A 27,805-nucleotide genomic window follows, 5' to 3' on the forward strand; every position below is an offset into this window, starting at 1 on the left:
AACCCATTTCTTATTGGTCTGTCTCTTGCACTCATAAGCACTGAGGGGCGGACTCTTAAACCCCAGCCTGTGCTGAATAATACCGTACTCCACAGATAGTCATCATTGCAGTCAATGGGAGTACTTATGGGGTAAGGCACAACTCAGCATGAATAAGGGTATCAGAATCCGTGTCTGAAGTAATTGCTTTAAAAGTCTTATAAGAAATAGCTACTGAGACTTATGTATCCTCAGAGCAGCTTTCCTACTGTTGGCTATGAACCCAGCAGTGTGAATGAATTCCTCATGGCAGCACTATTCTCTCCTTCTAATTAATCCCTATTTACACTTTGGTTTCGATTTTTAGAACATTAATGAAACTCTCTCCTCTCCAAATAAATTCCCATTTCTGTTGTATTGGAGAGAACTCCTGGTCTGTAAAGCTTCAGAAACGACAAAGTCCTTTCTGGTTGTTTGGTTAGGATTACCAGTCTCATTGCCAATGCCAAAACCTGTCTGTTGCTTTTTTTAAATTCAGGGTCAGCATGGTTATAGAAACGAGAGAAAGACCTGTAAAGTTATCTAGGCCTCTTGGGCTCATGGCCTTATTTTTGTACATCACCTACCATCTTTGGAAGGTGCTGCATTACTACTGATAATTATAGTCTCCCACCCTGACAATGCAGGCTCATTCTGCATCTACAGTATTTTCTGGTGGGGGTTTTACACAGCTGGTATAGATCTGTCAATTACTAATTTAATAAACCACTTGAGCGGTGTTTTGTAAGTACTACTTGTGTTACATTAAATGCTCATGTTCGCTGCCATTTCTTTTATATCAATATTACACCCACAAAACTATGTTAAAAGAATGTTAAGTTTGCAAAATCAAGCCCTCAAATTAGGAAATGCCAGAATTAAGGCATCCCATGCAACCTTAATTTGGTCCCTTCGTGCATAAGTGTTATAATACAGTTTAATTCAATGTTCATACCTAAAGACAGGGTCTGCTGTACTATTGCACTTCTGGAAGCTTTGTTTGGTTTTCTTAAGAAATTCCCAAGGCTGTTTTGAAATGAGACTGAAATATATTCTAAAATAAATATCTTTGTGCTGAACTCTGTGACATATAGTCTGTAAATGTGATACCATTTTCTTGCATTTGCATTGGTAAAATGTGTTTCCCTCTGAGAGGTGTAAAATGCAAAAATGATTTTTTCTTGTGTTTGAATAGTCCCTCACAGAGAAGGTGGTGAATGTTGCTGCAGGACTCAGACATGCTCTTGCTGCTACAGGTGAATATGCCATCATAAATTTAACATTTCAATTAGAAACTAATAGTACTTTTAGTATGTGAGATGTCTAATAGCTTACATTAAAAAAGAAGGCAGGGGAGGGAAAGGATTTATGATTTTATTCCTATTCGCTACAGAAGCCATAGGAAAATGACAGCTGAAAAATCCTGTCCAAGTTAAGGGCAGGCATGTTAGGCAAGAACATGATAATGAATATGCTAGAAACACCTCTTTCTAAAAAATGGTGCTGAAAGAAGACTGTCCAAGAGCACAGGGACAGATTTTCAAAGCTATTTAGGTGCCTAAATAGCTTTGAAAATTTGTCCCTTAATGACTTCTTGGGTCTCCTACTATCAGCAGTGCTCTATCGTGGCGGGTCATAGTTTGTATGAACTTTCAGGCCTTTTCCTGCTATCTGTTTTCAGAATTCTCCAAGGCTTGATGGGGAGTCTTCCACAGACATTCTATGGATTTGGCAGGGTTTTGCTGCAGTCAACAGTCAGCACATTGCTTTCTTGTTGTTACTTGCATATGAGTTCCAGACAGTTGGGTATTGGATGAAGGGGTAAAGGGCTGAGATAGAGATGGGAAGAAACGTGTAGTCTAGTGGTTGGAACAAGAATTAGGAATCAAGCACCCCCGAGTTCTGACCACAATTCTCAATTATAATCCAGATCTGGATACTTGTATCCTCTGGGCTAAATTATGACCAGCCATAGGAGTCTGAGCAGAGGACTACTGGGTATAAGAGGTTAGGTCACAGTGTAGCAGGGAAATCAGCCTCTGTGGGGTTGTTATTCCTTTACTGCTTCCCAGCATGTCGGCCAGCACAGCTGAGTTGTCATGGAGAGTGTAGTAAGCTGTGCCAGGTAAAGGGGTGGCAGAATTTATTTCTCCACTGGAGGCTGAATTGTGGGACTTAATTGTGATTCTTTGAATCACAGTTCGGTCCCATATCCTCTCTCGAGGCAGTGCAAATACGCAGTTCTCCTTACCGTGAGTCTTGAGCAACTGCACAATGTAGCCCTCAGGGATTTGGAGCAAGACACATACCCCTCTTTGGTTCAGGTTTCTCCATTTATAAAAGGAGAGTAATAACCACCTGTCTCTTGGAGGCCTTGTCAGGATTCATTCAATGTGTGTAAAGTGTGTTTGGGATGAAAAGGGTTGTATAAGTGGAAAGTAGTATTCGTTATAGATAACTTTTTTAATTAACACCAATATAAACTAAGCCAAGCAAACACTCTTTTGAAATTAGTTAACAAGAGAAAAGCCAGTCAACTGAATTTGTCAGTAATTGTTGTGTTTTAATTTCCCTTTGTATGCCTGCACTGAGAAGAAAGTGGCATGGTGTTCCAGTGGGGAACAGGCATGGCTTCTTGGGCAAACCGGGCAAGCCAAGGGAAAATGATGCCATCCTTCTTGACGGCAAAAGAACCTTGTAAAGTAACAGGTAACTAAAGAATCACACTTTTTCTTTGTAAAGACAGTAGCACTGGGAACAGTAATATATAAACCATGTACATATATACAAACAATGCACCTTTTCTTTAACCCCCCTGGTGTGTTATCTACGCTTCCCATAATTTTGCAGTGATTCAGATGCATTACAGAAGGTCATTACAGAAGTAATGGATTCATTGATGCTGGGTAAGGGGCAAATCCAGACCCCCTCCTGCATGGTCACGGTGGGAATTAGTGCAGCTGCTGTGTGCAAAGAGGGGATGTGGATGTAAGGGAGTTGTGTTCTGTGGCAGCATGGAGGGGCTGGAACATGGGTGGGCTGATGTGCTGGGAGTGGGACTTCGACACTCCATGGACCCTCCTGTCTCTCTCAGATTACAGGGATGCGAGTGGCCATGTTAACCTCCATGGAGTGGCTCTGCAGATGTGCTGTGGCTTGCAGATAGGTTTCCCCTCTGTGTTCCCAAGCGTATCTCTTTAACAACTTGTCATAAATATAAAGGGAAGGGTAAACCCCTTTGAAATCCCTCCTGGCCAGGGGAAAGCTCCTCTCACCTGTAGAGGGTTAAGAAGCTAAAGGTAACCTCGCTGGCACCTGACCAAAATGACCAATGAGGAGACAAGATACTTTCAAAAGCCGGGAGGAGGGAGAGAAACAAAGGGTCTGTGTGTCTGTCTATATGCTGGTTTCTGCCGGGGATAGATCAGGAATGGAGTCTTAGAACTTTTAGTAAGTAATCTAGCTAGGTATGTGTTAGATTATGATTTCTTTAAATGGCTGAGAAAAGAATTGTGCTGAATAGAATAACTATTTCTGTCTGTGTATCTTTTTTGTAACTTAAGGTTTTGCCTAGAGGGGTTCTCTATGTTTTTGAATCTAATTACCCTGTAAGATATCTACCATCCTGATTTTACAGGGGGGATTTCTTTATTTCTATTTACTTCTATTTTTATTAAAAGTCTTCTTGTAAGAAAACTGAATGCTTTTTCATTGTTCTCAGATCCAAGGGTCTGGGTCTGTAGTCACCTAGGCAAATTGGTGAGGCTTTTTACCAAACCTTGTCCAGGAAGTGGGGTGCAAGGTTTTGGGAAGTATTTTTGGGGGAAAGACGCGTCCAAACAGCTCTTCCCTAGTAACCAGTATTAGTTTGGTGGTGGTAGCGGCCAATCCAAGGACGACGGGTGGAATATTTTGTACGTTGGGGAAGTTTTGACCTAAGCTGGTAAAGATAAGCTTAGGAGGTTTTTCATGCAGGTCCCCACATCTGTACCCTAGAGTTCAGAGTGGGGGAGGAACCTTGACACACCTGGTCTTGGTGTTCCAGTGTGAACTGGCATGACCAGGGCTCGGGGTCTGGATTTCCCCTTAATCACAGAAACACATCAGCAGCAGCACATTTTAAATATGTTCTCAGGAACTGGCACAGTCGTTTGCAGTGTGTCTGTGGTATGGAATGGGAACACAGGTTCACAATCCCCTGGACAAATAATGCTGAATTCCTTGGGATCTGTGTTCCATATGCTGAAACCTTTTGATGTAAAATACATAATACACAGCACTTATGGTGCAATTTCTGAAGTAATATAGTTCTATTCTGTACTACAAGGGATCTGGGCATAGAGTTGTGTCTTGCCTGTACTTATTCCATGGAACTGATGTTTCCTAGGTCTGGAAGATGTAAAGGTGAAAAAAGTCACTGCCAGCTCCTACCATTCAGTGTCACTTACAGGTAAGCCCTAGGTATATATGTACGTATTAGTAGGCTTGGGCAATGTATTTAGAAGCTAGATATTTGTGACTCTTAATTTTTGTTCTAGCTGGGCTCTGCTTTAGTTTGTAAAATCTGATGGGATCACAGCACAGCATGCTATAACTTCAGTGGTATTCATTTGTTTGAAAGAGTAAATTATCAAAAAATAGATTTAAGTGGATTTATTTGCTTTGAACACCATCTCCTCCCAAAGAGATCCTAGCCAGCACCCATCCCTGGTTAGGATCTCTTTGGGGAGGAGACGGTGTTCAAAGCAAATAAATCCACTTAACTCTATTTTTTGACAGTCATTTGGGGGCAGGTTCTTTTACACTTACTCCACAAATAGTTTCATTGATTTCTACAAGGCTGTTCTGTGACGCATGGTGTTACCTGTTGTGAGTAAGAGTTGCAGAATCTGGGATTTATTAATGCACCTTGGTGGGACGTGTTCTCCTAAATCATACAGGCGCTTTTGTAAACACTACCTTTTGCACTCTGCAGTCAGTTCTTCTGTGCTTGCTAAACAGGAACCAGCATGTTACATGGAAAGACAGCTAGAGTATTGCTCTGCGTGAAGGGAAACAGGATTCATAGTACCATCAATTTTAAGGGCGGAACCGATCATCAGATCATCTTGTCTGACCTCCTGTATATCACAGGCCACCCAGCCTACCTGCACGCTGAACCCAACAACTAAAATTAGGCCAAAGGATTTACAGCCAACAGGAGACTAAACTGTTGTGTGCCACAGGCAGAGTACAGGAGGGACTGAGGTGCACCAATGATTGAGGCCCCCACAATGGCAAGGAATTTATTGAGTGAGATATATCCAGAGGATCCTAGCATGCAACCCGCACCCTGCATTGCACAGGAAGGCCAAAAAAACAAATCCCAAGGTCATTGCAAATCTGACTAGGGGAAAATTCCTTCCTGACCCCACATACGATGGTTGCTTCTTATGCTATAGATTTATAATCTTGAGGCATGGAAAATGTATTAATCTTTCTGAAGACATGAAATCTTGAGTAAAACTACACGTTTGGGATCTCTAGCATCCTCTAAACTGTGCACCAGTGTATTTACTTGGGCTAATTTACAGAGAGCAATAATTTTGTGGGGAAATGTTGCAAAATGTGAGTTTTATTGAATTCTAAGACATGCAGACTGAGGTGTCCCTAAGTATAGGCTACTCTGGGGAAAATCAATATATTCCAGACTAACTGACATGTGAATTTATTTAAGTAGCAAATGGATTATTCTTCCATGTTTTTATTTTCTTGATTTTGATTAAGCAAGCAATCCTTTTTGGCTACAAAAAGACCAAAGCTCCTTATGCTAAGGATCCAAAGCTATTTAATAATAAAAAATTTCTGTCTCTCTCCCTCCTGTGTTAGCTTTTAAAGGTGTGTGTTTGACTCAAGGTACTATAGTACTTGTTTTTAAATTATAAGTGAGCTACAATCTGCAGGGGTTTTTTACAAGGATGTGAGGCACTGTTTATTGTATATTTCATTTCTGCTTAGTCTCTCCTGCCACCTGTTGGTGATACTTGGAACACTTCTAATTTGAAAGAGTTTTACAGAACTGTAGAAAGGATTGTTACAAAAACATATGGCACATTTTAAAAAAAGGATGATGAAGCTGTTAATTCACTCCTTCAGTGCTCAGCTTACTACTTACATCCAATATAGTAGCAACTATATGGCCTATAGGCATATGCTGTACTGCCTTTGGTTGTGTACAAATTACAAGGATCACATTAAAATATACAAAAGGGGCTAATGGTAAGTAGATTGTTGTAGCATCCTTAGTAAATTGTAAGCCACACAAATGTTATGTTGGTTATAGCCTTAGAAAAACTTAACTTTTTTTCTTTCCTTGAAATTAGCTGTTTCTGCCATATAACTTCTCAGGGGAAAAGAAGATTTCCTTTTTTCTGGGGAGGAATTCTAGGCAAATACAAGAGTCAATTACTTGATTTTCTCCCCCCTCCCCCTTTTTAATTGAAAAAAATGACAGAGTCCTTTAGAAAACCTAAAAAATTCTGTTTTGGCATTCATTGTTTCTCTTAACAGTTCGTTAATGTGCTTTGATTAGTCCCATTTCAAAGAATACTAAATTCAAAAAATTGTTAATGCGTGTCAGCAAGGTCTACGTGGACAGTTATTCAGTGGCAGGGTAATGTGGGTCAGATTCACACCCCAGCTTGCATTGTGATTTTGTGGTGTGTGTATATGCAATTTTTTTTATTAAACAAATAGAGAAAAATAGTAATTATCCACCAATCTATTTCAATGATAGTCGATGTCCTTGTAGTGGAGAGAGGCATGAGCGGAGTTATTAGTTCTGCCTTGGGAAAGGAAAATGTGTTGAGGGCCCTTATGGCTACTTTTATTCTTTACAATCCAGGGTGTGTGTGCGTTTGCGTGTGTGTGTAGAGGAGTATAAATAGTGGGGAAAATATATAAGGAAAATTGAAACTGAATTAATGTACTACCCTCCCTTTGTATTTTTCTCCATCTGTTGATATTTCACAGAAGTAGCTTCCCTCTAATTTCTTTACTTTTGTATTTATTTCAGATGAAGGAGAATTGTGTGTTTGGGGTAGCAACAAACACGGGCAGCTAGTGAGTAAAGAGACTTTTCTTGTTGAGCCCCAGAAAATAGATGCTCATTTTTTCTCGGGTGAAAAGATTGGAGCGGTCTGGAGTGGATGGACGCACGTAGTGGCACAAACAGGTAGGAGATCCGAAAAGCAGCCAGAAGTTACGAGCAAATACTTAAATATCCACATTATTCTAGGCAAAACATTATTTTAATTTGATCTTCCTCACGGTTAAGTGATGCACAGAGGTGTTTTCAGATCAAGCTGTACAGTGATAGTCTTCAAAAAGTAGGGGAATGGACTTCTTTCCATCAAGAATACTGCTGCTTCTCTGAAAACTTCGTATACAATAAGAGCATCTGGCTTATTTTAGATGCTTGCTGCTGCAAAAGCACCAATATACACAAACAGCTCAGATCACCAGATGATAGAAAGGGGGTAACTCTCCAGTAAGTGAGAAGTTCCAGGGACCAGCCTTCTGGGCGAGGTGTAGCCTCGTCATTGGAGAAAAGGGAGTCTGGTGGTGTTCCATGCAGTGGTAGAAGATTTTGGCTTTGGTTTCCAGGTTGTAGGGTCATCATTGGTGAGAGGCCTCTGGCAAATTTCTATCAAGGCCATAGAAATTATACTTTGAGGAAAACCTACTGATGAGGCTCCTTGTGGTTCCTCTGGGCAAGGAGTTTTTCCGGGCAGTGGGATCATCATTAGTTAGTGAGGAAGGATAGTCTGGTGGTTAGGGCATTAGCTTGGGAATTGGGAGACTTTGGGAGACTTCAGTTAATTGCTTGACCACATTCTCAGGGCTGGCCTTAAACCAAATGGTACCCCAGGCGAGGAGTGTCTATGGTTGCCCCTCCTCCATTTGTTAAACTTTTGAATACCTTATTTTTTATTGCATTTGTAGCCCATTTTGCAACTTTGATGTATGATTTACATGCATGATTCATCCCTGTCGTATAAGACAATACGTTTGCATGCTAGGATCTGTAAATCTGTACTTACTCATGCCATATGTAAGCAAATAAAAAAAATTCATTTCCTCTACGCTTATAACAACTTTTTAATTTTAAGAATAACTGAAATGTACTAACATCAAGAAATTGAATTGTGCACCAACATTGGGTGGACCAGTGTTAGAGTGTTACAGAAGGTGACATCATTGGAATATTAACCCTAGTCCTGTTTTAGATATTTTCCCATCAAATTTGCCCCTTTCTGCAAACTAGATTGCAACTGAGCTTTTTGCTTCCTATACTGAGCTCCTGAAGGCTTCTTTGGGGACATCTTTTATTTTCTATGGGGAAAAACAGACAGTATTAGGGAGAACAAAAGTCTATGTTCCACAGACTTAGAAAGTCATCAAACGTTACTTCTTTTACCATGCTTAACATGTAACAGTAGTTCTTTTATATTGTTATGTAGATAGGGGTTTGCTAGATAAGTTATTTACTTGTTCCCATAATATAAGAACTAGGGGCCACCAAATGAAATTAATGGGCAGCAGGTTTAAAACAAATAAAAGGAAGTTCTTCTTCACACAGCGCACAGTCAGCCTGTGGAACTCCTTGCCTGAGGAGGTTGTGAAGGCTAGGACTATAACAGGGTTTAAAAGAGAACTAGAGAAATTCATGGAGGTTAAGTCCATTAATGGCTATTAGCCAGGATGGGTAAGGAATGGTGTCCCTAGCCTCTGTTTGTCAGAGGGTGGAGATGGATGGCAGGAGAGAGATCACTTGATCATTACCTGTTAGGTTCACTCCCTCTGGGGCACCTGGCATTGGCCACTGTCGGTAGACAGGATAGTGGACTGGATGGACCTTTGGTCTGACCCAGTATGGCCATTCTTATGTTCTTATATCACCGGTGTCTCTTTAAATACGTCTTTTATTAGTTGCTACTTACAGACTTCAAGTCTTAAAACACAAGTACACCTTCATAATTACACAGTAAAGCAGGGTTAATAATACCAAAGCTGGGCTTTCACTTCACTTTGTTCTGTCATCTCACTGACTGACTGGCCATGCCCCGCCGCTTATGTATCCACGAGGGCATGGCTCACAACATTCTAGAAGATTTGAGGAAAATGTAGTTCTCAGAAAGCCTGGAACATTCCATGAGATTCTACAAAAGTCCAGAACATTCTAGGAGGTTAGTGAAAAATGAATCCACATATGGATACCTGAAACACATTACTTCAAGCATTCTATTTTCCCTTTTGTCACTAACAACAAAAACAGCACCTTGAGCCCGGTGCCCCCCAAGCCCGGCATCCCAGGCGGTCGCCTGGGTTGCCTGCCTGTAAATCTGGTCCTGCACATACTTCCAGTGTGATCTTGGGCAAGACTCTGTGCCTTGGTTCCCCATCTGTAAAATGTAGAAAATTCTTATATCAAATATTAAATGTACGATACAATTATAGTATTTATTTACCTCATGAAGGCAATGTGAGGAGAAATACATTAAAGACTTGGAAGGTGTTCAGATACTGTGGTAATAGAGGCCATATAAGTACTTAAGATTGAACTCAACCTAGACAGAGGTTCTGGATGGTACTGTGAGTCATCTTTGCAGTTATACAAGTGTATGCTAGCAGGACCACACTGTCTATACTATTTTGTGGTCGCTTGTGAACCCCAAAATGATTTTTCTTAAACTATTATAAAAAGGACAGTTAAAAATTATATGTCAGGCATCAGGAAAACCTGGTGGAATGGGATTTAGTTGTTTTTAAGGTTGGGAGCCTAAAAAGGTCCAATATTTCCTCTTTAATCTACTTCTAAATGGTAATGGATTTTGAAATTTATCCCTCTGTAAATCTTGATATTTATGTCATCCCTCATTACTATAACTTCTGAGTGCCTCTCGAGTGTATCCATTTGTTTTCACAACACTCCAGGAGGAGTTAGGGGGAAGTATTATCCCCATTTTGTGCTTTATCGAAGACATCTATGCAATGAGATGTGGTAGAGGAAATAACAAATAATATAGCACTGTACTCATGTCTTCAAATAGACTAAGTTTTTTGCATTTTCTCTTAATACTAGCTCTGCATGTACTTGAGTTTTCTTGATTTCCTTTATTACACTTCTAAAAACTAATAAAAAGTTGTATTTAAAAATATCCCAGAAAATAAGATGCTAGGCTGTATTGTTCGGTTTTGGTGAGCCATCTCATAGACAGCAAAATAGAAAATATCCACACAAGACTGGGAAAAATTATTACAATGAGGGGGACTGTCCCTATGAGACAAGATGAAAGAAAATGAGTATGATTTTGATCTGATCCTGCAGACCCTATGTCATCATGTGAAATTAAAGAAAATGGGACTATTCAAGTGTGCAGCGTATGCTGGATTGGGCCCTTGGCTTGGAAAATATAAGAGTCAGGCAATGTGATAGAGATACTTGTATGTACAATAACTGGTGATCTGATGATGGCCAGCTGGGGGCACTTTCATTGTTGCTCTGTCCAATAATGCAAGGACAGGAGGAAACTGGATAAATTAAAAAGCAACCCATTAAAAATGGGTAACAGGAAATATTATTTTTAGTAACATGTAAGCAGCCTGTGGAATTTGCTGCTGCAGCATATGTCACCGGGCTGAGCTTCTCCCTGGCTCCAAAGCATGTGCTGCCATGCCCAATCTTTTGCACGGAGGTTTATTTCCTTAACAGAGGTTAGCAAACAAACAAAAAACAGCCTTTTAACTCTATCCTTGGCCCCAGGCTTCAGGGCCACCTTTCCCAGGGGTCTCTGGCACTCCAGCTCCTGGTAGCTTCCCAGTCTCAGTCACTTCTGCTCCCTTCTTGGAGCAACCCCCGCCAGGGCTGCTTCTCTGAGCCCCTGGTCCCTTGCTCCAGGGATCCACCAGAGGATCTAGCTCCTCTCCAATGTGGGGGTGTTTCTTCCATGGTGCAGCCTGTTTCAGTCCTTCCTCCTCCAGCTTCCCATTAGCAGCCCTTTATAGGCCCAGATGTAGCTCAGCTCTCTTTAACTAGCTGGATTGGGCTCACCTGCTTTGGTCCAAGAAAGCTGGGCTTAGTCTATCCATAGGGACCCACTACTTCATGACAGCATATTATTTAGGCAAATAGTTTACTGAGATTAACAAAAGGATTAAATGCTTGTATAGAATAAAAATAGCATTTGCAGTTATGTTAGCTAGTATAAATTACAAAGGACATAATCCTTAGCCTTTGCTGTATACATTGATTGTCAGTTTGGGGGTGGGGTGGGATAGGCATGGTCAAGAAATAGCATTTCCCTGGTAGTTTTGCAGAACTTCCCAGAGGGGTCTTCTCTTTCCTCTTAAACTTCTGTTTTAAGCCATCGCCAGAGTCAGATTGTGGGCTGGATGGCCTCTTTGTCTGTCCTGATGTGACCATTCATATGCTCCTATTGATTATCTAAAGACAGTATTTAGGAAGGGGCGACAAATCTCCCAGCATTATTATCTGCAGAGAGTTAAAATTATTGCACTGGTCCAAGGTTCAGGATTTGCTGTGCTAGGCCTTGATCCAGCAAAGCACTTAAGTAGGTGGTTAACTTTAAGCATATGAGTACTATAGTCTCATTGATTAAAATTCAGCACATGCTTAAGTGCTTTGCTGGATTGGTGCCATAAAGCATGGTATCAAATAATACTATTGGTGTGAGAGAAGAATGTCTATGATAATGTTTGATATATTGCAAACTGTTGTGCTAGAAACGAGTGGAATGCAATGGATCACTGGATACCAAAGCATTTTTGCATTCTAGTGGCAGATAACATTTATCACTAGCGCTCATGATTCATGAGGTATGCATCACATGAAAGTTGCACAAATCTGACAACTTCCTTAACTTTTTTAACCCTACTTAAACTCTAACCTGTTTTTGGAGGCTTCTGTCTTGAGAATTCTTAGAGCTATAACCAAGGCAATGCACTATTTGAAAGCGTATTAACTTTGTTTTCAGGTGGAATAAAAGCACTGATCTCTAACTGTAGGGTTCATGAGAAAAGTGGTTCCACCATTAATGCTGACACTGAAGTGGGGGAAGCAAGACGTTAGTCAGCATAACCTGATTTTAAAGAGTGGTGATTGCCAAAGCGATCAGTTTGTTTCAGTATTTGTTGGCAATGAATATTAGCTATGTGAAACTTCATGTAGCAGATATTTATCACCAGCAAACACTGAAACAAATAAATAGCTTTGACAACCACACTCTTTAACATCAGGTTATTTTGACGAATAGAGAAAACACTTTTGAAAATAATTTAAATGGAGCTACACTGACTTCTACCCTCTAAGGATCTGGGGCAAAATTTTCAAAAGAGACTAAGTGACTTAGGAACTTTCTTCCATTTTTAAAAGTGACTTTTAGGCACATAGGAACATAAGTCTTATTTAAAATCAATGGGATTTAAGATTCTCAATCCCATAAGGCCAAATTTTCAAAGGTATTTAGGCACCTGAAGATGCAGATAGGTGCCTAGTGACCTTTTCAAAAGTACCTAGGCATCTAACTCTCATTGATTTCAAGCACCTAAGCACTTCTGAAAATCCCATTAGGCATCTATCTACATCTTAGGCACCTAAATACCTTTAAAAATCTTAGACCCTTAGACACTTTTGAAAATTTTACCCCTTCTCTAATATGTGTTCCTCCATTATGTGACCTTCTCCCTGCAATGAATGAGAGGCTGCTTGAGTCTCCTGCTGCTGAGTTCATGACCAGTTCCAGAGTCCCCTGTAAAAGAGGGACCTAAAATCACCAGATTGAGGTACATGGATGGATTGAGGAAATAAAGGATTTAGGGGGGAAAAAAAGGATGAAGTCTGATATTTTCTCCACTTTGTCTACTATGGAAGGTGGAAACGGGATCTATGTTTATCACCAGAAACATCAGACTCAAATTGGCTTCAGCAAACAGAATCACAATGAAGGAACTTTGTTGTGTGAGAATTTTACTTAGTTAATAGTCTATAACACAACAAAATATAATAGTTGAAATAGAAGTTACTTTAAGCTTCTCTGTTTCAGGACCCACCAGGACGAGAGAAAATTTGGGAGAGCGGTACAAATTCGGGCCCAATAAATGTTTTGAAGCATCATCCAGATCAAAAGTTTAAATTCCTGCCAACATGTCTGTAAAATACTATCTATCAGAGAAGACATATAATGAAAAGGGTTGGGTAAAACTTGAACATTTTGCTCATACTTAAAACTATAAATGCAGCTATTCCAACATGTTCTCTTTCAAAACATTTTGATTTTTATCTGCTCAGACAAGCAGCAGTTGACTGCAGAGAAAACAGAACATTAAAGAAGTAAATGGGACAGCGATGTTGCTAAAAGCAACCATCTGGAGGAAGAGTTGGCTGTTTTTTTGGTTGCCCTGATTTGACACTGTGTAAACATGTCTCAGGAAGTTATTTCTTCATTATTAGATGTAAGGAAGCAACATGGCCTTTTTTCCCCCTCAGTTACATTAAGTTTTGCCTCTCATATTTACACTGATCTTATTTTTAAACACTGTGTTTCTTGTATGCTGTTGGTAGGGTTTTGCAGGGCAATGTTCAACAATATTTGTGCTTTTCATTTCTTCCTACTTTCTCCTTCATCATAGCTGGAAACTCACTTCTGAGGTTAGGGAGATGCCTGACTTTTTTTTCCATGCAAGATATGCCATCGCATCCAATGATGATGAAAGTTCTCCTCTCTGTCATTCTATTGTTGTTTTTTTGCTGTTTGTTCTGTCACAAAATTCATTGGTTCAGGACTAAGATACCTTTTTCTGAGGAACATGAATTGCTTGTCTGACTAGGGCTGTTGCTGTCTTTCACGGAATGTTCTATATTCTGTGTTCACATTCGCCTTAACTGATCTCCTTTAAGTCTCATTTTTTATCCTTCTAAAATTGGGTTGTTTCTGTCAGAGTATTCCAGTCTCTGTAATTTTGGGTCTCTCATTCCCCTTGTGCTATCTTATTTTCAGTAGCAGGTGAAGGTCTTCAATGCAGGCCCTCTGCTTCTGCTTTGATTCCCGGGATCCCCACAAAAGGAGACATGTAGTTAAGCTTGTACAGCTCTCCTTGTGCTCTTTCAAGAAGAATTACCTTGTACAGTAAGGTCAGGTCCAAAGCACATTAAAGTCAATAGAAAGTCTCCCATTGCATCCAGTCGGCTTTGCATTAGATCCCTAGTGATCAATTAAACACCTGTATTAGTCTCTACTTTGCTTCCTATATTGATTCTTATGCTGAGTGACTTTTCAGGCACAAATTTCAATTGTAACAATACCTCTGTTACTGACTGCAACATCAGTATTGCTCTCCACATCAAGTACGCATCTGATCCAAATCTCATGCCTCAGTTCCCAGTTCCAGCTGTGCTCTCTGCAGCTAATGAGCACAGCACTGCTCTAGACAATGATTTTTGTCACCACTGCCTTCATGCCAGCAAAATGCTCAATGCCGCAACAGTCATTGCTACAGCAGGCATCTTCAAAATAGACAATGCCTTATAAACACAAGCAAGTGCACCCTCTCACCTTGCATAACAGCGTTAGCTGTCATTTGTGGTCTCCCTCAACATGTTTACATCAGTGTGAATTTAGAAGTTACTGCTCATCTGTTTCAAAAGAGAACTGAGCCCTCTCCTGGAAAGCTAAAGATGTAAATTAGGCTACTCTCTGAAAGAGTAGAACTCACCTGACTTGAAGGCAATCCTAAATATAGCAAAAGTGTGAGAGAAAAGCCTTTATTAGACTTACAGAAGGTGAATCATCATCTTCGGTTCAAAACAAGTGATTTCCTGATTAACTGGGATGGCAGATAAATAAGCTTCTTTAATCTGGGCTGTTTTATTATCTAAGTATTCTCCTGAATAAATTCACTAATCTATTTTTCATGTACCATCAAATGAAATTACACGTCAGTTGAGTTTGGATGAAGAAATTCTTGATACAACTAAAGAATTCCCAGCTCCTTCACCTAGAGGGAGTATCTCAGTAGTGCAGTTACAATGCTATTTCTGCCTCCTCTGCAAATCTCACTGCAGCTCTCAGAAGTCTCAGAGGAGCAATACATGAAAACAGCTTCAGTAGCATTAAATCCTGAAGCCAAACGCAATTACTGAATCTGAACTTCCTTGGATGTCCCTTAGCATCAAACCAGTTAGCGCAAATAAAATTATTTTATGAGGTCTTTTCTGGCATGTTAGTCATCCACATAGCAAAACTGAATCATACTCTCTGAGTCCAATAAATGCCTTTAAAGCAAGTGGGGATCCATCCCTGCTAGGATTTGGATGAAGGCAATAACTCATTCCACTGGAAGCAAATGGAAATCTCCAGTCATTGTCTGCAGTACTTGCACAGGTATCTTCTTTCTCTATCACCACTGGGTAAGGCCATCACATTTGCTGCTAAGTAATGTAATAGGTCTAGTGCAAATGCAGCTAAGTAAGGCCTAACCTACGCTAGGAAATTAATTTGGTATAACTACATTGCACAGGACATGTCTACACTACCTACTTAAGTCAACCATGTTAGGTTGATTTACAGCCACCACTGCAGTGGCTCATGTCCACACTACCCTCGTTCTGTCAGTGATCTGCATCCTCACCAGGAGCGCTTCCACTGACTGAAGAGGAGCAGTGTGGGGGGCTGAGAGCCAGGGCTGTCAGCTCCATGCAGCTCCCTGCCGGGAGTGGTGAGTGGCTGCCTGAGTTTCTCGGTTCCGGAAGTGCGGAGCCAGGCGGCTGGGAGCAGAAGCCAGGGGCAGCCAGGCTCTAGCTGCCCAGCTTTCTTGACAAGACAGCCAAGAGCTGATATTAGTAATGCAACGTTTGCATAGAGACGGCATCACCCTAACTACACTGACATAAGCCCTACGTCTCTTGTGGAGGTGGAGTTATTATGTTCGTGTCGTAGGGTACGTACATCAGCAGGACTAGGCTGTAGTGTGTACACTGACATAATTAGGTCGATGTAAGCTGCTTTATGTCGACCTAAAAAATCCACACCCCTGAGCAACGCAGCTAAACCAGCTGAACCTCTCCCATCAGCGTAGGTAGAGTCTTCACTGAAGAGCTACAGCTGTGTGGCTGCAGTAGTGCAACAGATGAGACTGGCCTCTGAAGTCTAAGCAGTACATTTTCAGTCCACTAGAGGTCCCTTTCGGTACTGCTTTGAATTAAGTCTCAGAAGCAGCCCTTAAGGGATGCCTTGCCAGCCTTGGAATACTGAGAAGCTCCATCGGAGTCTAAGCGCTGCTTTGTGGCTCTTACTTAGTGCCAGTAAAGCCTCCGTTGTTAAGGGGAACCTATCTTCAGCTCTTCAGCTGCCCTATTTTAGCCGAAGAATCCTTTGCAGAAGGGACTGCTTTTGGGTAAAGGCTACCTTAAATAAGGTGCAGTCATTTAAGGAGCTCACATTTAATGGAGGTTAACTGTATGTTGGGCATATAGCTTTGACCTACTAGAGCCTAGATTTACATAAATACTAGAATTTTCATTAACTGCCGTTAAGGGGAGATTCATAGTCTTGTTTTCCATTTCCTTTCTTAAGAAGACCTTTAGAAAAATTACCTTGCCAAGAGGCAAAGTGCAATTTATATTATTCCAGACTTAGTAGCCAATATTGATGTGGCAACATCTGCCTTTAGGGGCATCTCTTTCTAACAGAGCTTTCATTGCATTTGTTCCTCCGTGGGTGGCTCAGATGTACTCTTCCTACAGTACTGAGCACACCATTGGCTTGATGAATTTGATTGCCAAAATGTTATATTTCATATGTTCCATGCAAATATGGGTTAAATCCTGCCCTGCATAGGTGAGAGCAGAGTAGACAGGCGGGTGTGTTCTCTGCTTCAGCAATCCAGCTGCCTCCATAGGGCACAGTCTGGTGAGGCAACCTGTACCGTTCCTCTGAGCAGGAGCAGTGTATGCACACAGATGCTCAGTTAGTGCCTCCCCCTTACACACAATCCACAGACCAATACCCTGGGGGATGTCTGTGTGGGCCAGCATGTTTGCCCCATGTATCTCTTGGAGTTATGGAAAAAATGGGTGCATGGTTTATTTTATTTTCTTTTTGTGGGGAAGGAGGGAAAGATGCAAGGAGTCTTTCCCAAACTCTAAACTCTTGTATACTAATTAACACCTCTCACTTTATATTACTAAATAGTGCTATGACAGGGCACAGGAGCACTCTCTGGTTCTTGGAAACAAAGAGTTACCCTGGTCTCAGCTCCTTCCTTTGCCCCCAGTGGTAACTGGCTGCTTGGGAGGGGGTGGAGGGAGAATATCTTGGGAAAGGATTATAGCAGTGGGCTGAATGTCAAGCTGGGGAGTTTTTGTTTCCTTTTCTGCTTATGTGAACTTATTTTGCCTTCTTATTATAAACCTCATTCATTCTGGCCAAGACCTTGCTGACCACAGCTCTCTTTTTTCTGTTGAGCCGTTTTTCAGCTGACACATGCTTTCTAGGCTGGACTTCTGTCCCTGCGTCCTAAAGATACTTCTGAAAAGTAAACCGTTGTCCGTGGAGTGTACAAGATAATTACTACTGTGTTACTGAGCAGTAGTTTGCTCTGTCGTATTGCCTCTCTGCTGAAGACCTCAAAGTGCTTTATGTGAATAAATCCAAACTTTACAACTTCCCCATGAGGGTGGTTAATTTCCTGTCTGTTTTGCAGATAGGGAAATAACCAAGTCTTTGGAAGGTTGGGTGACTTTTCAAAGGTCTTATCAGGAGTAAAACCCATGTCTCCTGACTCTAAGTCCTGTGCTATAGTCACAAAACCATCTATGATAATGTAAAAGTGTACGTCACAAGCCCCACTGCTGGAGGGGGTTAACTGGCAGTCGCATGTGAGATTGAGTGTGGGGCTATAAAGGTAGAGGAAAAGTGGCTGGGGCTGCCTATGGGCTGCCTATGGTTCCTTTTCCCTCCCAGCCGGCTAAGAAGTTGGAAAGCTGTTCTGTATAGGTTCTTATACTGCCCTCATCACTGTAGTATCTGAGTGTCTTCCAGTAGTGCATTAAGTGATGTGACTAACACCTGCCACATGCGGTTTGTTGTCTCTCCCCAAGGGGAGAATTGTGTGTTCAGTGGAGTATTTTGTTTTGATAGGGAGTTATATGCTTTTGTTTTTAATGACAATATTTTTCTGGCAATTGGGACCTGCTGTTCTGAGTGGCTTGGGTTTGTTTAGGATCCTTAATTTGAGTCAATAAAATAAAGCTTTGAGGAAAGGGATTGAAATTCCTCTGCTGGTGAAAGGGTTCGTTATTCATCTTCCGGAGCTAGTGGTTCTGCCCAGTGCCTTACACCATCCTTTCACGCTCCTTTCTCAAATGACAGAGTTTTCCAGAAGGAGGATACTTCCATAAGAAATATTTACTCATCCCTCTCCCGTCAGACACACATGCATGTGACATGTTGTGGGTTCATAAAAGATATCACCCAGGAATCTAGTGCCTGCTATCCTGGCCCTGTTGGTGGTGCGTGTTGTGAAATGCTACCCTCTTTGGTTGTAACATCCATTTTGAACTCTTCTACCTGTAGTATGATTGAAAAGGATTAGATGCAGTACAAGTGAAATGACTTTACTACATTATAAAACAAAGTTTCAACAAGACACTTTTTCAGATATGAAGTAGGCAGACTATAAATTGCAGTTAATTGAATGAATGTGACAAACGCTTAATGCCAGTTGGTGACAATCAAACACTTTGAATGAAGTCTCTGACATTCTTTCTAATGCAGAATAGTTAAGCTTTCAGGGGTGGAGGGAGTGTGATTTTGAGATTTGGAAGAAAATATAAAATATTAGAGATCGGTCAAATCAAAGTAACAAAACCATTGGCAGGTCTTAAACTAAAGAAAACAGTGGATAATTGGTGGTTTTAAGGCTGAAAACTACTTGTATGGCTGCCCTTTTGCATTAAGCATCTTATCTGGTAAGGTCATTTGCTGTTCTAAAGACATCTGGTGGAAAACTATGTTCTTACCTCCCATATGTGATGCAATGGTTGGGTGTAATGAAGAAGGTGCGTTGTCATTTCTGAATTTCTTGTATTTTCAACTAGTCTAGTCATCATATTCAAATGTTCTTTTCTTATGTGATTATTACATAACCCAGTGTTTTTTAAAAAAGAAACTGAAATTCAGCTTATGAGCTGATCTCGCTCTCCATGATGTCTTCAGGTTAAAGGGAGCAGGGTCTGGCTATTAATGTAATAACATCAGCGATGCTGCTTTTCAGTAACAATGGGAAGGGTTTGTTATAATGGGTTTGTGCATAGGAAAGTGGATCTCTGTAACATGATATTTATCCTCACAAACACTCTGTGAGATAGGTAGACAGCTATTATTATCTCCATGTTATAGATGGGGAGACTGAGGCAGAGGCTAAATGGTTTACTGTGTGCCACTCAGCTAGTCACTTGCACAGATGGGATTGCAACACAGAACTTCCAGGTTTCCACTCCCATGCCCATTTGTCTAGTCTGCACTACCTGTCCATGCAATGAAAAGTTACACTATAACAGTCTTTGTGCTTGTTGCTTGCTGTCATGATTGTTATTTGTTGTTTGTAATACAGTAGCCTCCTTAATAAAGGATTCATAGATTTGAATGTTGGAAGGGGCCATTACATCATTTAGTCTGTCCTCTTATGTAACACAGGCCATGGAATTTCAACCCGTTACCCCTGTACTGAGCTGAGTAATTTGTGTTTGGCTAATGCTTTTCTTCCAGAAAGGCATCCAGTCTTGATTAAAAGATATCATAGGATCATAGGGTTGGAAGGGACCTGAGGAAGTCATCTAGTCCAAGCCCCTGCTCAAAGCAGGACCAATCCCAATTTTTGCCCCAGATCCCAAATGGCCCCCTCAAGGATTGAACTCACAAGCCTGGGTTTAGCAGGCCAATGCTCAAACCACTGAGCTATCCCTCCCCCCCATATCAAGAGATGGAGAAGCCACCATTTCCTTTGGTAGTTTTTTCAGTCATCGGGGCCCTGTTGTTACTAGGAACTGTACAGACAAATAACAAAGAAGATAATCCATCCCCAGTGAGCTTTCTGTCCAGGAGTGTGAGAGAGGAGACAACAAGTGAACAAAAGAGACAAATGGGATGGGGGAAAGTGGGAGGATGAGGTGACAAAATGAAGAGTTGAGCAGAAATATGTGGTCAGTAATAACCTCTTGTGGTACTTTGAGTTTGTTATATATATGTTTAATAAGCCCTTGTAGGACCTAACTTACCGGGGTGGGAAAAGAAGAAATTCTAGCCTAAACACTAAACAATGCCTAAGTAAAAATGAGTAGAGTGAAATGCGGACCAATATAAAGTGGGGTTTGGCAGAGTATTAATACAGCAAAGAGAACTCTGGCAATTGTGGAACAGCTTTTGCTTAAGTTAAAAATTATTTTTGGCAATATTATACACTCCCAATTCACACATTCTAGAAAAGATGGCAGGCTTCAGGTGATATTGAACACTACATGATAACGTTAATCATGGGCAGACATCTCTGTGCACGAGGTCATTGTCTATAACTCATTGAGATATAATGAGATTGGTCTGTTGACAAGTGTAAAGTGATTTGTAATAAAAATAAAAAACGATTGCAGATTACTTTGCATTGATCTGCTTGATAAGGTCTGTCATATCCTAGAGAGTTATGACTGCAGCTAATGCTGGTTCTTATCTGCTGCTGGGTTCCATAAAATACCTTTTGATGTTATTGAATCTCTGTGACAAGTGAACAATATAGCTATGCAATATTTTGGAAGTGAAAGTGCTAGTTAAAACAGTGAAGCTTGACAGAGAATTGCCAGATCATGGAATATACATTCAGCATTGGCATGAGCTGTAGTTTCAACTAAATCATCCTCTTACAATATTTTTCCTGGTGAGGTGTTTGGCTTAGTATGTCATAGTACTATGACTGATATGGCCTAATTTTCTGAAGTGACTAGTGATTTTTGGGTGTCTCAGTTTTTGGGTGACCAATTTGAGACACATTAAGGTGGCCCACCCTGATGGTTTGCATTCGAACTGGACAGGACGGACAAAGGGAGGGAGAAAAAGTATACAACATGAAAGCAGATTGGGAAGTTAGAAAATTAAATGATTCATCCAAGGGCACACAGCAAGTCTGTGGGAGAGCTTGGTATTGGACCCAGATCTCATGAGTCCCAGTCCAGTACCTTAGCTTGAAGACTGTTCTTCCATAAAATAGCATAATATCACTTATTTTTATTTGATTAAATGATTTTTATATTGCCTTGGTGGGGTCAGTCCTGGACACACAGTACTTCCTTGCTAAATCAATGTTTGTACGGTTGCCGGTTGGACTATGTGGTTACCTAATGAAGTTTGTTTATGGGCACCAGTTGTACATTAGTTTATTTGTTCTGATGGGTGAAAATATGTTGCTTATGAACTAGCTGACTTTCATTCATTTAGACTTTATTGACTGCTTATAGTTGTTTTGCTTTGTCAAAACTAGTCTCCTTGGTCAGTCATTTTGTGATTCAAGTTGCTTTTTAATTCTGGGAACTTTAGCATTGTTAATATTTCTAAAATGTATGGAATTAAAGCTTAGCAGAAATCAATTTTAAGGAATCTACAGATCATTCGGAATACACAGGAGCAGTAATAAAGATCTTTGGTGCACATGGGAATTGGCTCATTTTTTCCTTAGTTAAATCTCTAAACTGAGTTCCCAGTTTCATCACACATTGACCTTTCACTGTCCGTTTAACTTACAAAGTTTATGGAAGCTGCAGCTATAGGGGCTGATGGAACTGTGTGGCAGAGTTCTTGGCAATTTGATTCCTGGCAGACAGCTGGCTGAAAGCTGACGTGGAATGCTGGACTTACTCTCCTGGGAACAGGAGCCAAATCAGAGGCAAGTGAGTGTGTAGGGGATGTCAAAATGCCATCTTGAGGGATGACTATAATTGTTTTATAATACTTTTCATCTGTAGCTAACAAAATGCTTCATGAAGAAAGCTGTTCCATTACAGTCATTATGCAGAGCTGTGATTATGGGAAGCATAGAGATTAAGGATATGTCTACAGAGCAGAGAAAAACCCATGGCTCGCCCGTTGCTGACCTGCTGCTTTCGACTGACCCAGCCTGCATCTCCTCATCACCAGCTCAGCCAGTTTTTCTAAGGGCTGCAGGGTGGCCAGTCCAGCAGGTCCTGCTAAGTATCTGGAATGGAACAGAAGACCAGTAGAAAGTAGCTCCAGGGGAGTGCGTGGTGCTGCAGTTAGGTCACAATCAACACACATAGTGAGTTATTTTTTACTCACTTGCCAGCTCCTTCCCTTCAGTGAGAGAACTAGACGGCTGTTCATGGTTCCCCGCTGTAAGCTGGCTCACTCCAAAAGCTCTCTTAACCACAGAGCCTTCCACAGTCTTCCACAAACTGATGCCTCACTCTCCACCTCAGAGTCTAAGCCTGAAGCCTAAAGGTGGTGCTTTTCTTTACTAATTTATTAGAGTCCAAGAAAAGTGTCAGTTTTCTCTGGACCAAGGAGGTTGCAGTTGTTATTCAGTGTTTGTTTTTTGTTTTTTGTTTTTCATAATCTGTGGGTGGCTTCCATCTCGTTCTGGACCTATCCATTCTTGACCTATCAGAAAAAAAGAGATACTGCACTGATTCAAGCAATAGGCAAAGAAATGTGCTTGGACCTGAAAAAAGCCTATCTGTACTTCTCTGACCCCAGAATACCCTGTGATTCACAGCAGCCAATCAACATGGTCAATTCATAGCAGTGCCTTTCAGGTTGTCGTCTGCTGCCAGAGCTTTGATGGTGAGTCTCTTTTCTGATCTCGGACAGCAAGGATTTCAAATTTATCACAGCATAGACAACCTATTAATAAAAGCCCATCTGCAAAGTAGACTGCCTGACACAGCACTCAAATCCTGCAAGAACGTGGCTTTATTATTAATACAGAAAATGATTTTGCCAGGGCCACTGCAGAAGAGCCTGCCTCTGGGGGCTCACTTCCCAGTGAATCCAGGAGTAATCATGCTATTAGAGCATTTCAGAAAATCTGGGATCTGCTGTGCTCGCTCTCCAGGTCTTGCCAGGTTTAATTGCTGCAGTGGTTTCTACTCAGCACAACGGTAACCTCCCATGATGTCTTGCTTCATCTTTTTGAGCTCCAGTCCTTCTTCCTCACTTTCAGCCCTACAGTATGGACAAGCTGCTTGTGCTTCCTTTTTACAAGAGCTACATAAACAAAAGCTGTTGGGGTAGACTCTGACTTTGTGTGGGTGATTCCCTCTTGGCAACTGCCCTCCCTTGTATATACATTTGTATATAATTTCTCTTAACTGACTAGCAGAGCTGGTTGTTGGCTCACTGCAAGTCTTGAGTTACATACAAAAATATATGTGGTTTGCAGGTTACCATAATGTCTGTAAATATGTGGCCAAGGATTGTTACAGCACTTTCTTCCTTGAAGTTCAGGGGTCAGCAGCCTCGTTGATGTTATTTTTAATTTTACATGCCTGGGATGGTTACACATCAGGAAGAACACTGGTAACTGCTCCATCTCCCTGATGGTGCCCAGAATCCATAGAAAATCAGCATTCCTATTGCTTCTGGTTTTCTGAATGTAATTGTGCTACAGCTGTAGTTAATTCTTTTTTTTTTTTACTATTTTGTAATTCTATACTCCTGGTAATCTTGTTGCTCCCTACTGGGATTTGCCTCTACACCGTCGCAATCTTGAAGAAAATGTTTCCGCTGATTATATCACAATGGACAGATTAGGTTTGAGGTTTACCCTAAAAGTTTTCCATTCCGTGTTTCAGAGTTGTTCATGTGTACTGTTTCTTAACAATAGTTTGCTAACAATAGTTATAGAGTAATTCAAGTCTAGTTTATGGAGCAGCTGTGTTTTTTTTTCCCCTTCCTTTTTTGTTGGACGTGAGTCAGTGAACTAAATGGAATGATTTTTAATAAGCGTGTCATGCCATATTTTGCTTGCATAAAAAGAGGAGGCCAGGAAGGTGCTAAAGCCAAAATAATTTTGTTTTAAATGTTTTCCCTAAAATAGAGATGTAAGTGACTGGCATTAAGCAAGATGGGACTTAATACATTTATTTGAATATGAAGAGACTTTCCCAAACAAAATGTATTATGAGAGGATTGGCAAGCTGAGATTTGGATGCCCTTTGGAAAATAGGATTTAAATGGGTCTCAGTTAAATTTAGATCATGCTGGTTGCTGAGAGCCTTTTGTCAAGGAGTTTAAAATGGAAAAAATAACCATGCTGAATTTTGCAGTTCTTTTCCACTCATCTTTGGATGTGACAGTTTGGAAAGTGTCTGTACATAGCAGAGGGTAAAGTGCACTCTGCCTGTGGGAAAGGAGGGTATTAAGAGGGTACCTGTGGTGATATTTGTATTTGTTATAACAGTATTTTCAATATATTATGCATGTCCATTTCTGAGCAGTCTTCCTGTTCGCAGAGGCAGCTGACATTTTGTGAGACAGAAGGATGCAGTGTGCTACATGGGAGACACCCTGTGCTCTCACCTGAAGGCTTTGGTTTTGTTCTTCCATGTTTGTTTGTTTTTTCATTTAATGTAAATTAAGTCACTGCAGCTGAAAGTATATGGTTCCCCCTTGCATATGAGAAAGCATACCACCTGTCATTCAGTAGCTCTAACAGGTGGTGAAATCAATCTAAATATAATTTCCTTTCAGGAGGAAGAATTCAGTGCTATGTGTGACTGTGTCTGCTTCTTCTCTCTGGTTACCACTGGAGTACTAGTGACAGTTGTTGCTAATGTTGCCTAATTGTTTTAATCCGTACCCTGTTTTGAGTTGCTCCTTCGTAGTTTCACTTTGTGTTCTGATATTTTCCCAGCCTGGTGAGGTTAAGTCTTGTTTTAGTATGAAGAGAATAGGTTAAACACCCTCCCCTCTCCCCCCCCCCCCCGCCCCGCCAATGCTTTACCCATTATTAAGAAAAATAGGAAAAAAAGAGAATGAGGTACAAAGCAAAACATTTGCAGGGAAATACCCCAGTCTGAGAAGCACCTTTTAATGTTTCAGTGAGAACTGCTTTTGTTTTAGCAGAGTTAGAAGACTGAAAATCAGTCATGACATTCACAGCGAAATTTAGAAAATCAGTTCTTATTAACCTATCTCTGCTGTCAATGAATGAAGTCAATGGGAGTGCTCTAAGTGTAAATAAGATGCTATTAAGGCTATAAGGCTATAGTTTTCAGTGGCAGCTGTCTGCTCGATTCTTAGGATTTACCTCAAACATGCAAGAGATTCTTATATTAAGTCTGATTTGCAAATACTGTGATTTTATTTTTATTTATTTTAATATATTGAAGTGCTAGAAAGGATGCCTATTCATATACTATAGGTGCCCTTGACGGAACTTAATAGTATATCCTAAGTGCAACAATGTAAGCTAACCCACTGCAAATCTGCCTTGCCCTACAAATTATATTTCCTCACATTTTCAAATGCCTGGGGAAAAAAGATGAAAGTTGCAACATGCCTTGAAGACCATTAAGTCCTGTTTTCAAAAGTGATGTAAGCTCTTAGGTACCTAAGCCTCATTGAAAGTCAATGGGATTTATGGTTCTAAATGCCTAGGTTACTTTTGAAAGTGGGACGTAAGGTCTTAAGTCACTAAGGCGTTTTTGAAAGTTTTCCTCTGCGCTATTTTGGTCAAAGTAGGGGAGCAAATTCCAGAGCCTTGGGATCCTCACAGAGCATTCCTGGACCTTCACTTGTTCATATCAGTGGAGCTTCAGCTCAAGTTCTTCCACGGATCTCAACTGTGATATAATACTGGGGAAGAGGTGATCTCTTGCGTGGGTAGGTAGGTTCTAAGCCATTTAGGACTTCAAAGGTCAAAAACGTTTTAAGCTTCAGCTGCGACGTCTCAGGCACCCAGGGCTGATTATGGAGCATTGGCTGAATGTGCTTATGGCAAGATAGGTCACTTACCAAGCAGGTTACCATTATCTATATCAGTTTTTAGTTTTAAAAGTTGAATTGAAATTAGATTAGACTGTGACAAGATTTAGCTCAGCTTATGGTTAAAGTCTTGATCACTTAACCTAATGGTGAAGCTGAAAAAAGACAAGCGAGTAGTGAAAACTCTCTTCCTTCTTGGCCTCTCTCTCCACCAGCATTTTAAGCTCAGGGCTTATTGGTGTCACCAAAGAAAGAGCTAGTGCTTGAGATAGTGTAACTCACTGGTCAGCGTGTGATGTGTCCCCCTCTGTCCCTAACCCACAGAGGGTGCGAATCTCCTCTGGCTACAGAGATTTTTAGCTCACACTGTAGAAACTCATGCTTTCAGCTCTGGAGGTTCCTGGTTCATTCGCTGGCATTGGCGGCATTCACAATACCACATCTTTATGTCAATGGTGTTGTTATGCTCCTGGGAAAAGAGGAAGAACAGGCAGGTGGACTAGTGGCTGGAGCACTGAACTGGGACCTATTCCCAACTCTGCGATTGGCCTGCTGGGTGACCTTGGCCAAGTCACTTCTTTTATCTGTACCTTAATTTCTCCATCTGTAAAATGGAGATAATTATACTGCTGCCCCCTTTGCAAAGTTTGCTTGAGGTCTACTGATGAAGAGCTATGTAAGAGCTAGGTGGTGTTACTGCTACTCTTAGGCCCTGTCTATATTAAGGACATTTGCACTGGTCTAACCACGCTAAGATTGTTACATTGATTTAGATCCCTAATGTAGATGTTTTGCAAGCATGCAAAGTGGGATTTATCTTGGTGCAGCTTAATCCGGTAGAGAATTGTACTGGGTGAAGCCCTGTTTGGCACTGGTGCAGGGCTTCCACATTAGGGATTGCACTAGAATGACTAAATCATTGTTGTCCCCTTGGTGCAAATTGCCTCAGGACTTGTCTGTGTAAGAAAATTGCATTAGTGATTTTAAACTGGTGCAAATCCCTCTGTGGATGCTCTTATTTTAGTTGAAACCAGATTTATTGTCATCTAGTTTACAGCAGTTAGGATAGAGCTTATGCTAAACTCAAATAAGCCACTCTTAAACTGAAATAAAAGTGTCTACACAGGGGTTTGGACCAGCTTAACTAAATCACATAAAAAAAACCATTTAAGGGTATGGCTACACTTCCAGATGTAGAGCGCTTTGAGTTAAACCAGCCTTTGTAGAGTGCAGTAAGGAAGGCGCTACAATCTGTCCACACTGACAGCTTCAAGCACAGTGGCGTGGCCACATCTGCGGCACTTGCAGCGGCATTGGGAGCGGTGCATTATGGGCAGCTATCCCAGCATGCAATTGACTGCAACATTCTTTTCCAATGGGGGTGGGGTGGGGTGGAGTGTGACAGGGAGTGTGTTGTGTGTATGTGGGGGGGAGAGAGTGGGTTTTTGCGGGGCTGAAAGCATGTCAGCGTGTTGTCTTGTAGACCTCCAGCAGCAGACCTCCCCCTCCTTCCCGCCTCTGTCTCTCTCACACAGACAGCATTCCACAGTAACAGCTTGCTTTGTCTCGGAGCCGGCTGTCAGAAACGGAGCTTTCAAAGGGCATATCCGCATTCCTAGGCGAGTTCAAAACAATGAGAAGAGTGGCCACTTGACGTTAAGGGGATTATGGGACTTTTCCGGAGGCTGATCAGAGCGCAGTAATGCAACACCTCGTTCATACTGATGCCTGGGCGTTTCAGC

The 27,805-nt window shown here is 41.1% G+C and overlaps 1 protein-coding gene across 4 annotated transcripts in view; it reads left to right on the forward strand.

Annotated features, from left to right (window-relative positions):
- Positions 1 to 27,805, forward strand: part of SERGEF (secretion regulating guanine nucleotide exchange factor) — a 422,577-nt gene that overhangs the window by 9,730 nt on the left and 385,042 nt on the right. For all 4 annotated transcript variants that reach the window (XR_014711938.1, XM_084630056.1, XM_084630055.1 and 1 more), the window contains exons 5-8: positions 1,214 to 1,274; positions 2,614 to 2,727; positions 4,406 to 4,468; positions 7,073 to 7,231. Coding sequence is in view for 3 of the 4 variants with exons in the window: in XM_084630056.1 (XP_084486182.1) it covers positions 1,214 to 1,274; positions 2,614 to 2,727; positions 4,406 to 4,468; positions 7,073 to 7,231 (397 nt within the window). In the remaining variant the exon portion in view is untranslated. The remainder of the gene's footprint in view (positions 1 to 1,213; positions 1,275 to 2,613; positions 2,728 to 4,405; positions 4,469 to 7,072; positions 7,232 to 27,805) is intronic.

This window comes from Lepidochelys olivacea (genome assembly GCF_965140295.1).
Source record: "Lepidochelys olivacea isolate rLepOli2 genome assembly, chromosome: 6".
In the NCBI taxonomy this organism is placed as follows: domain Eukaryota; kingdom Metazoa; phylum Chordata; order Testudines; family Cheloniidae; genus Lepidochelys; species Lepidochelys olivacea.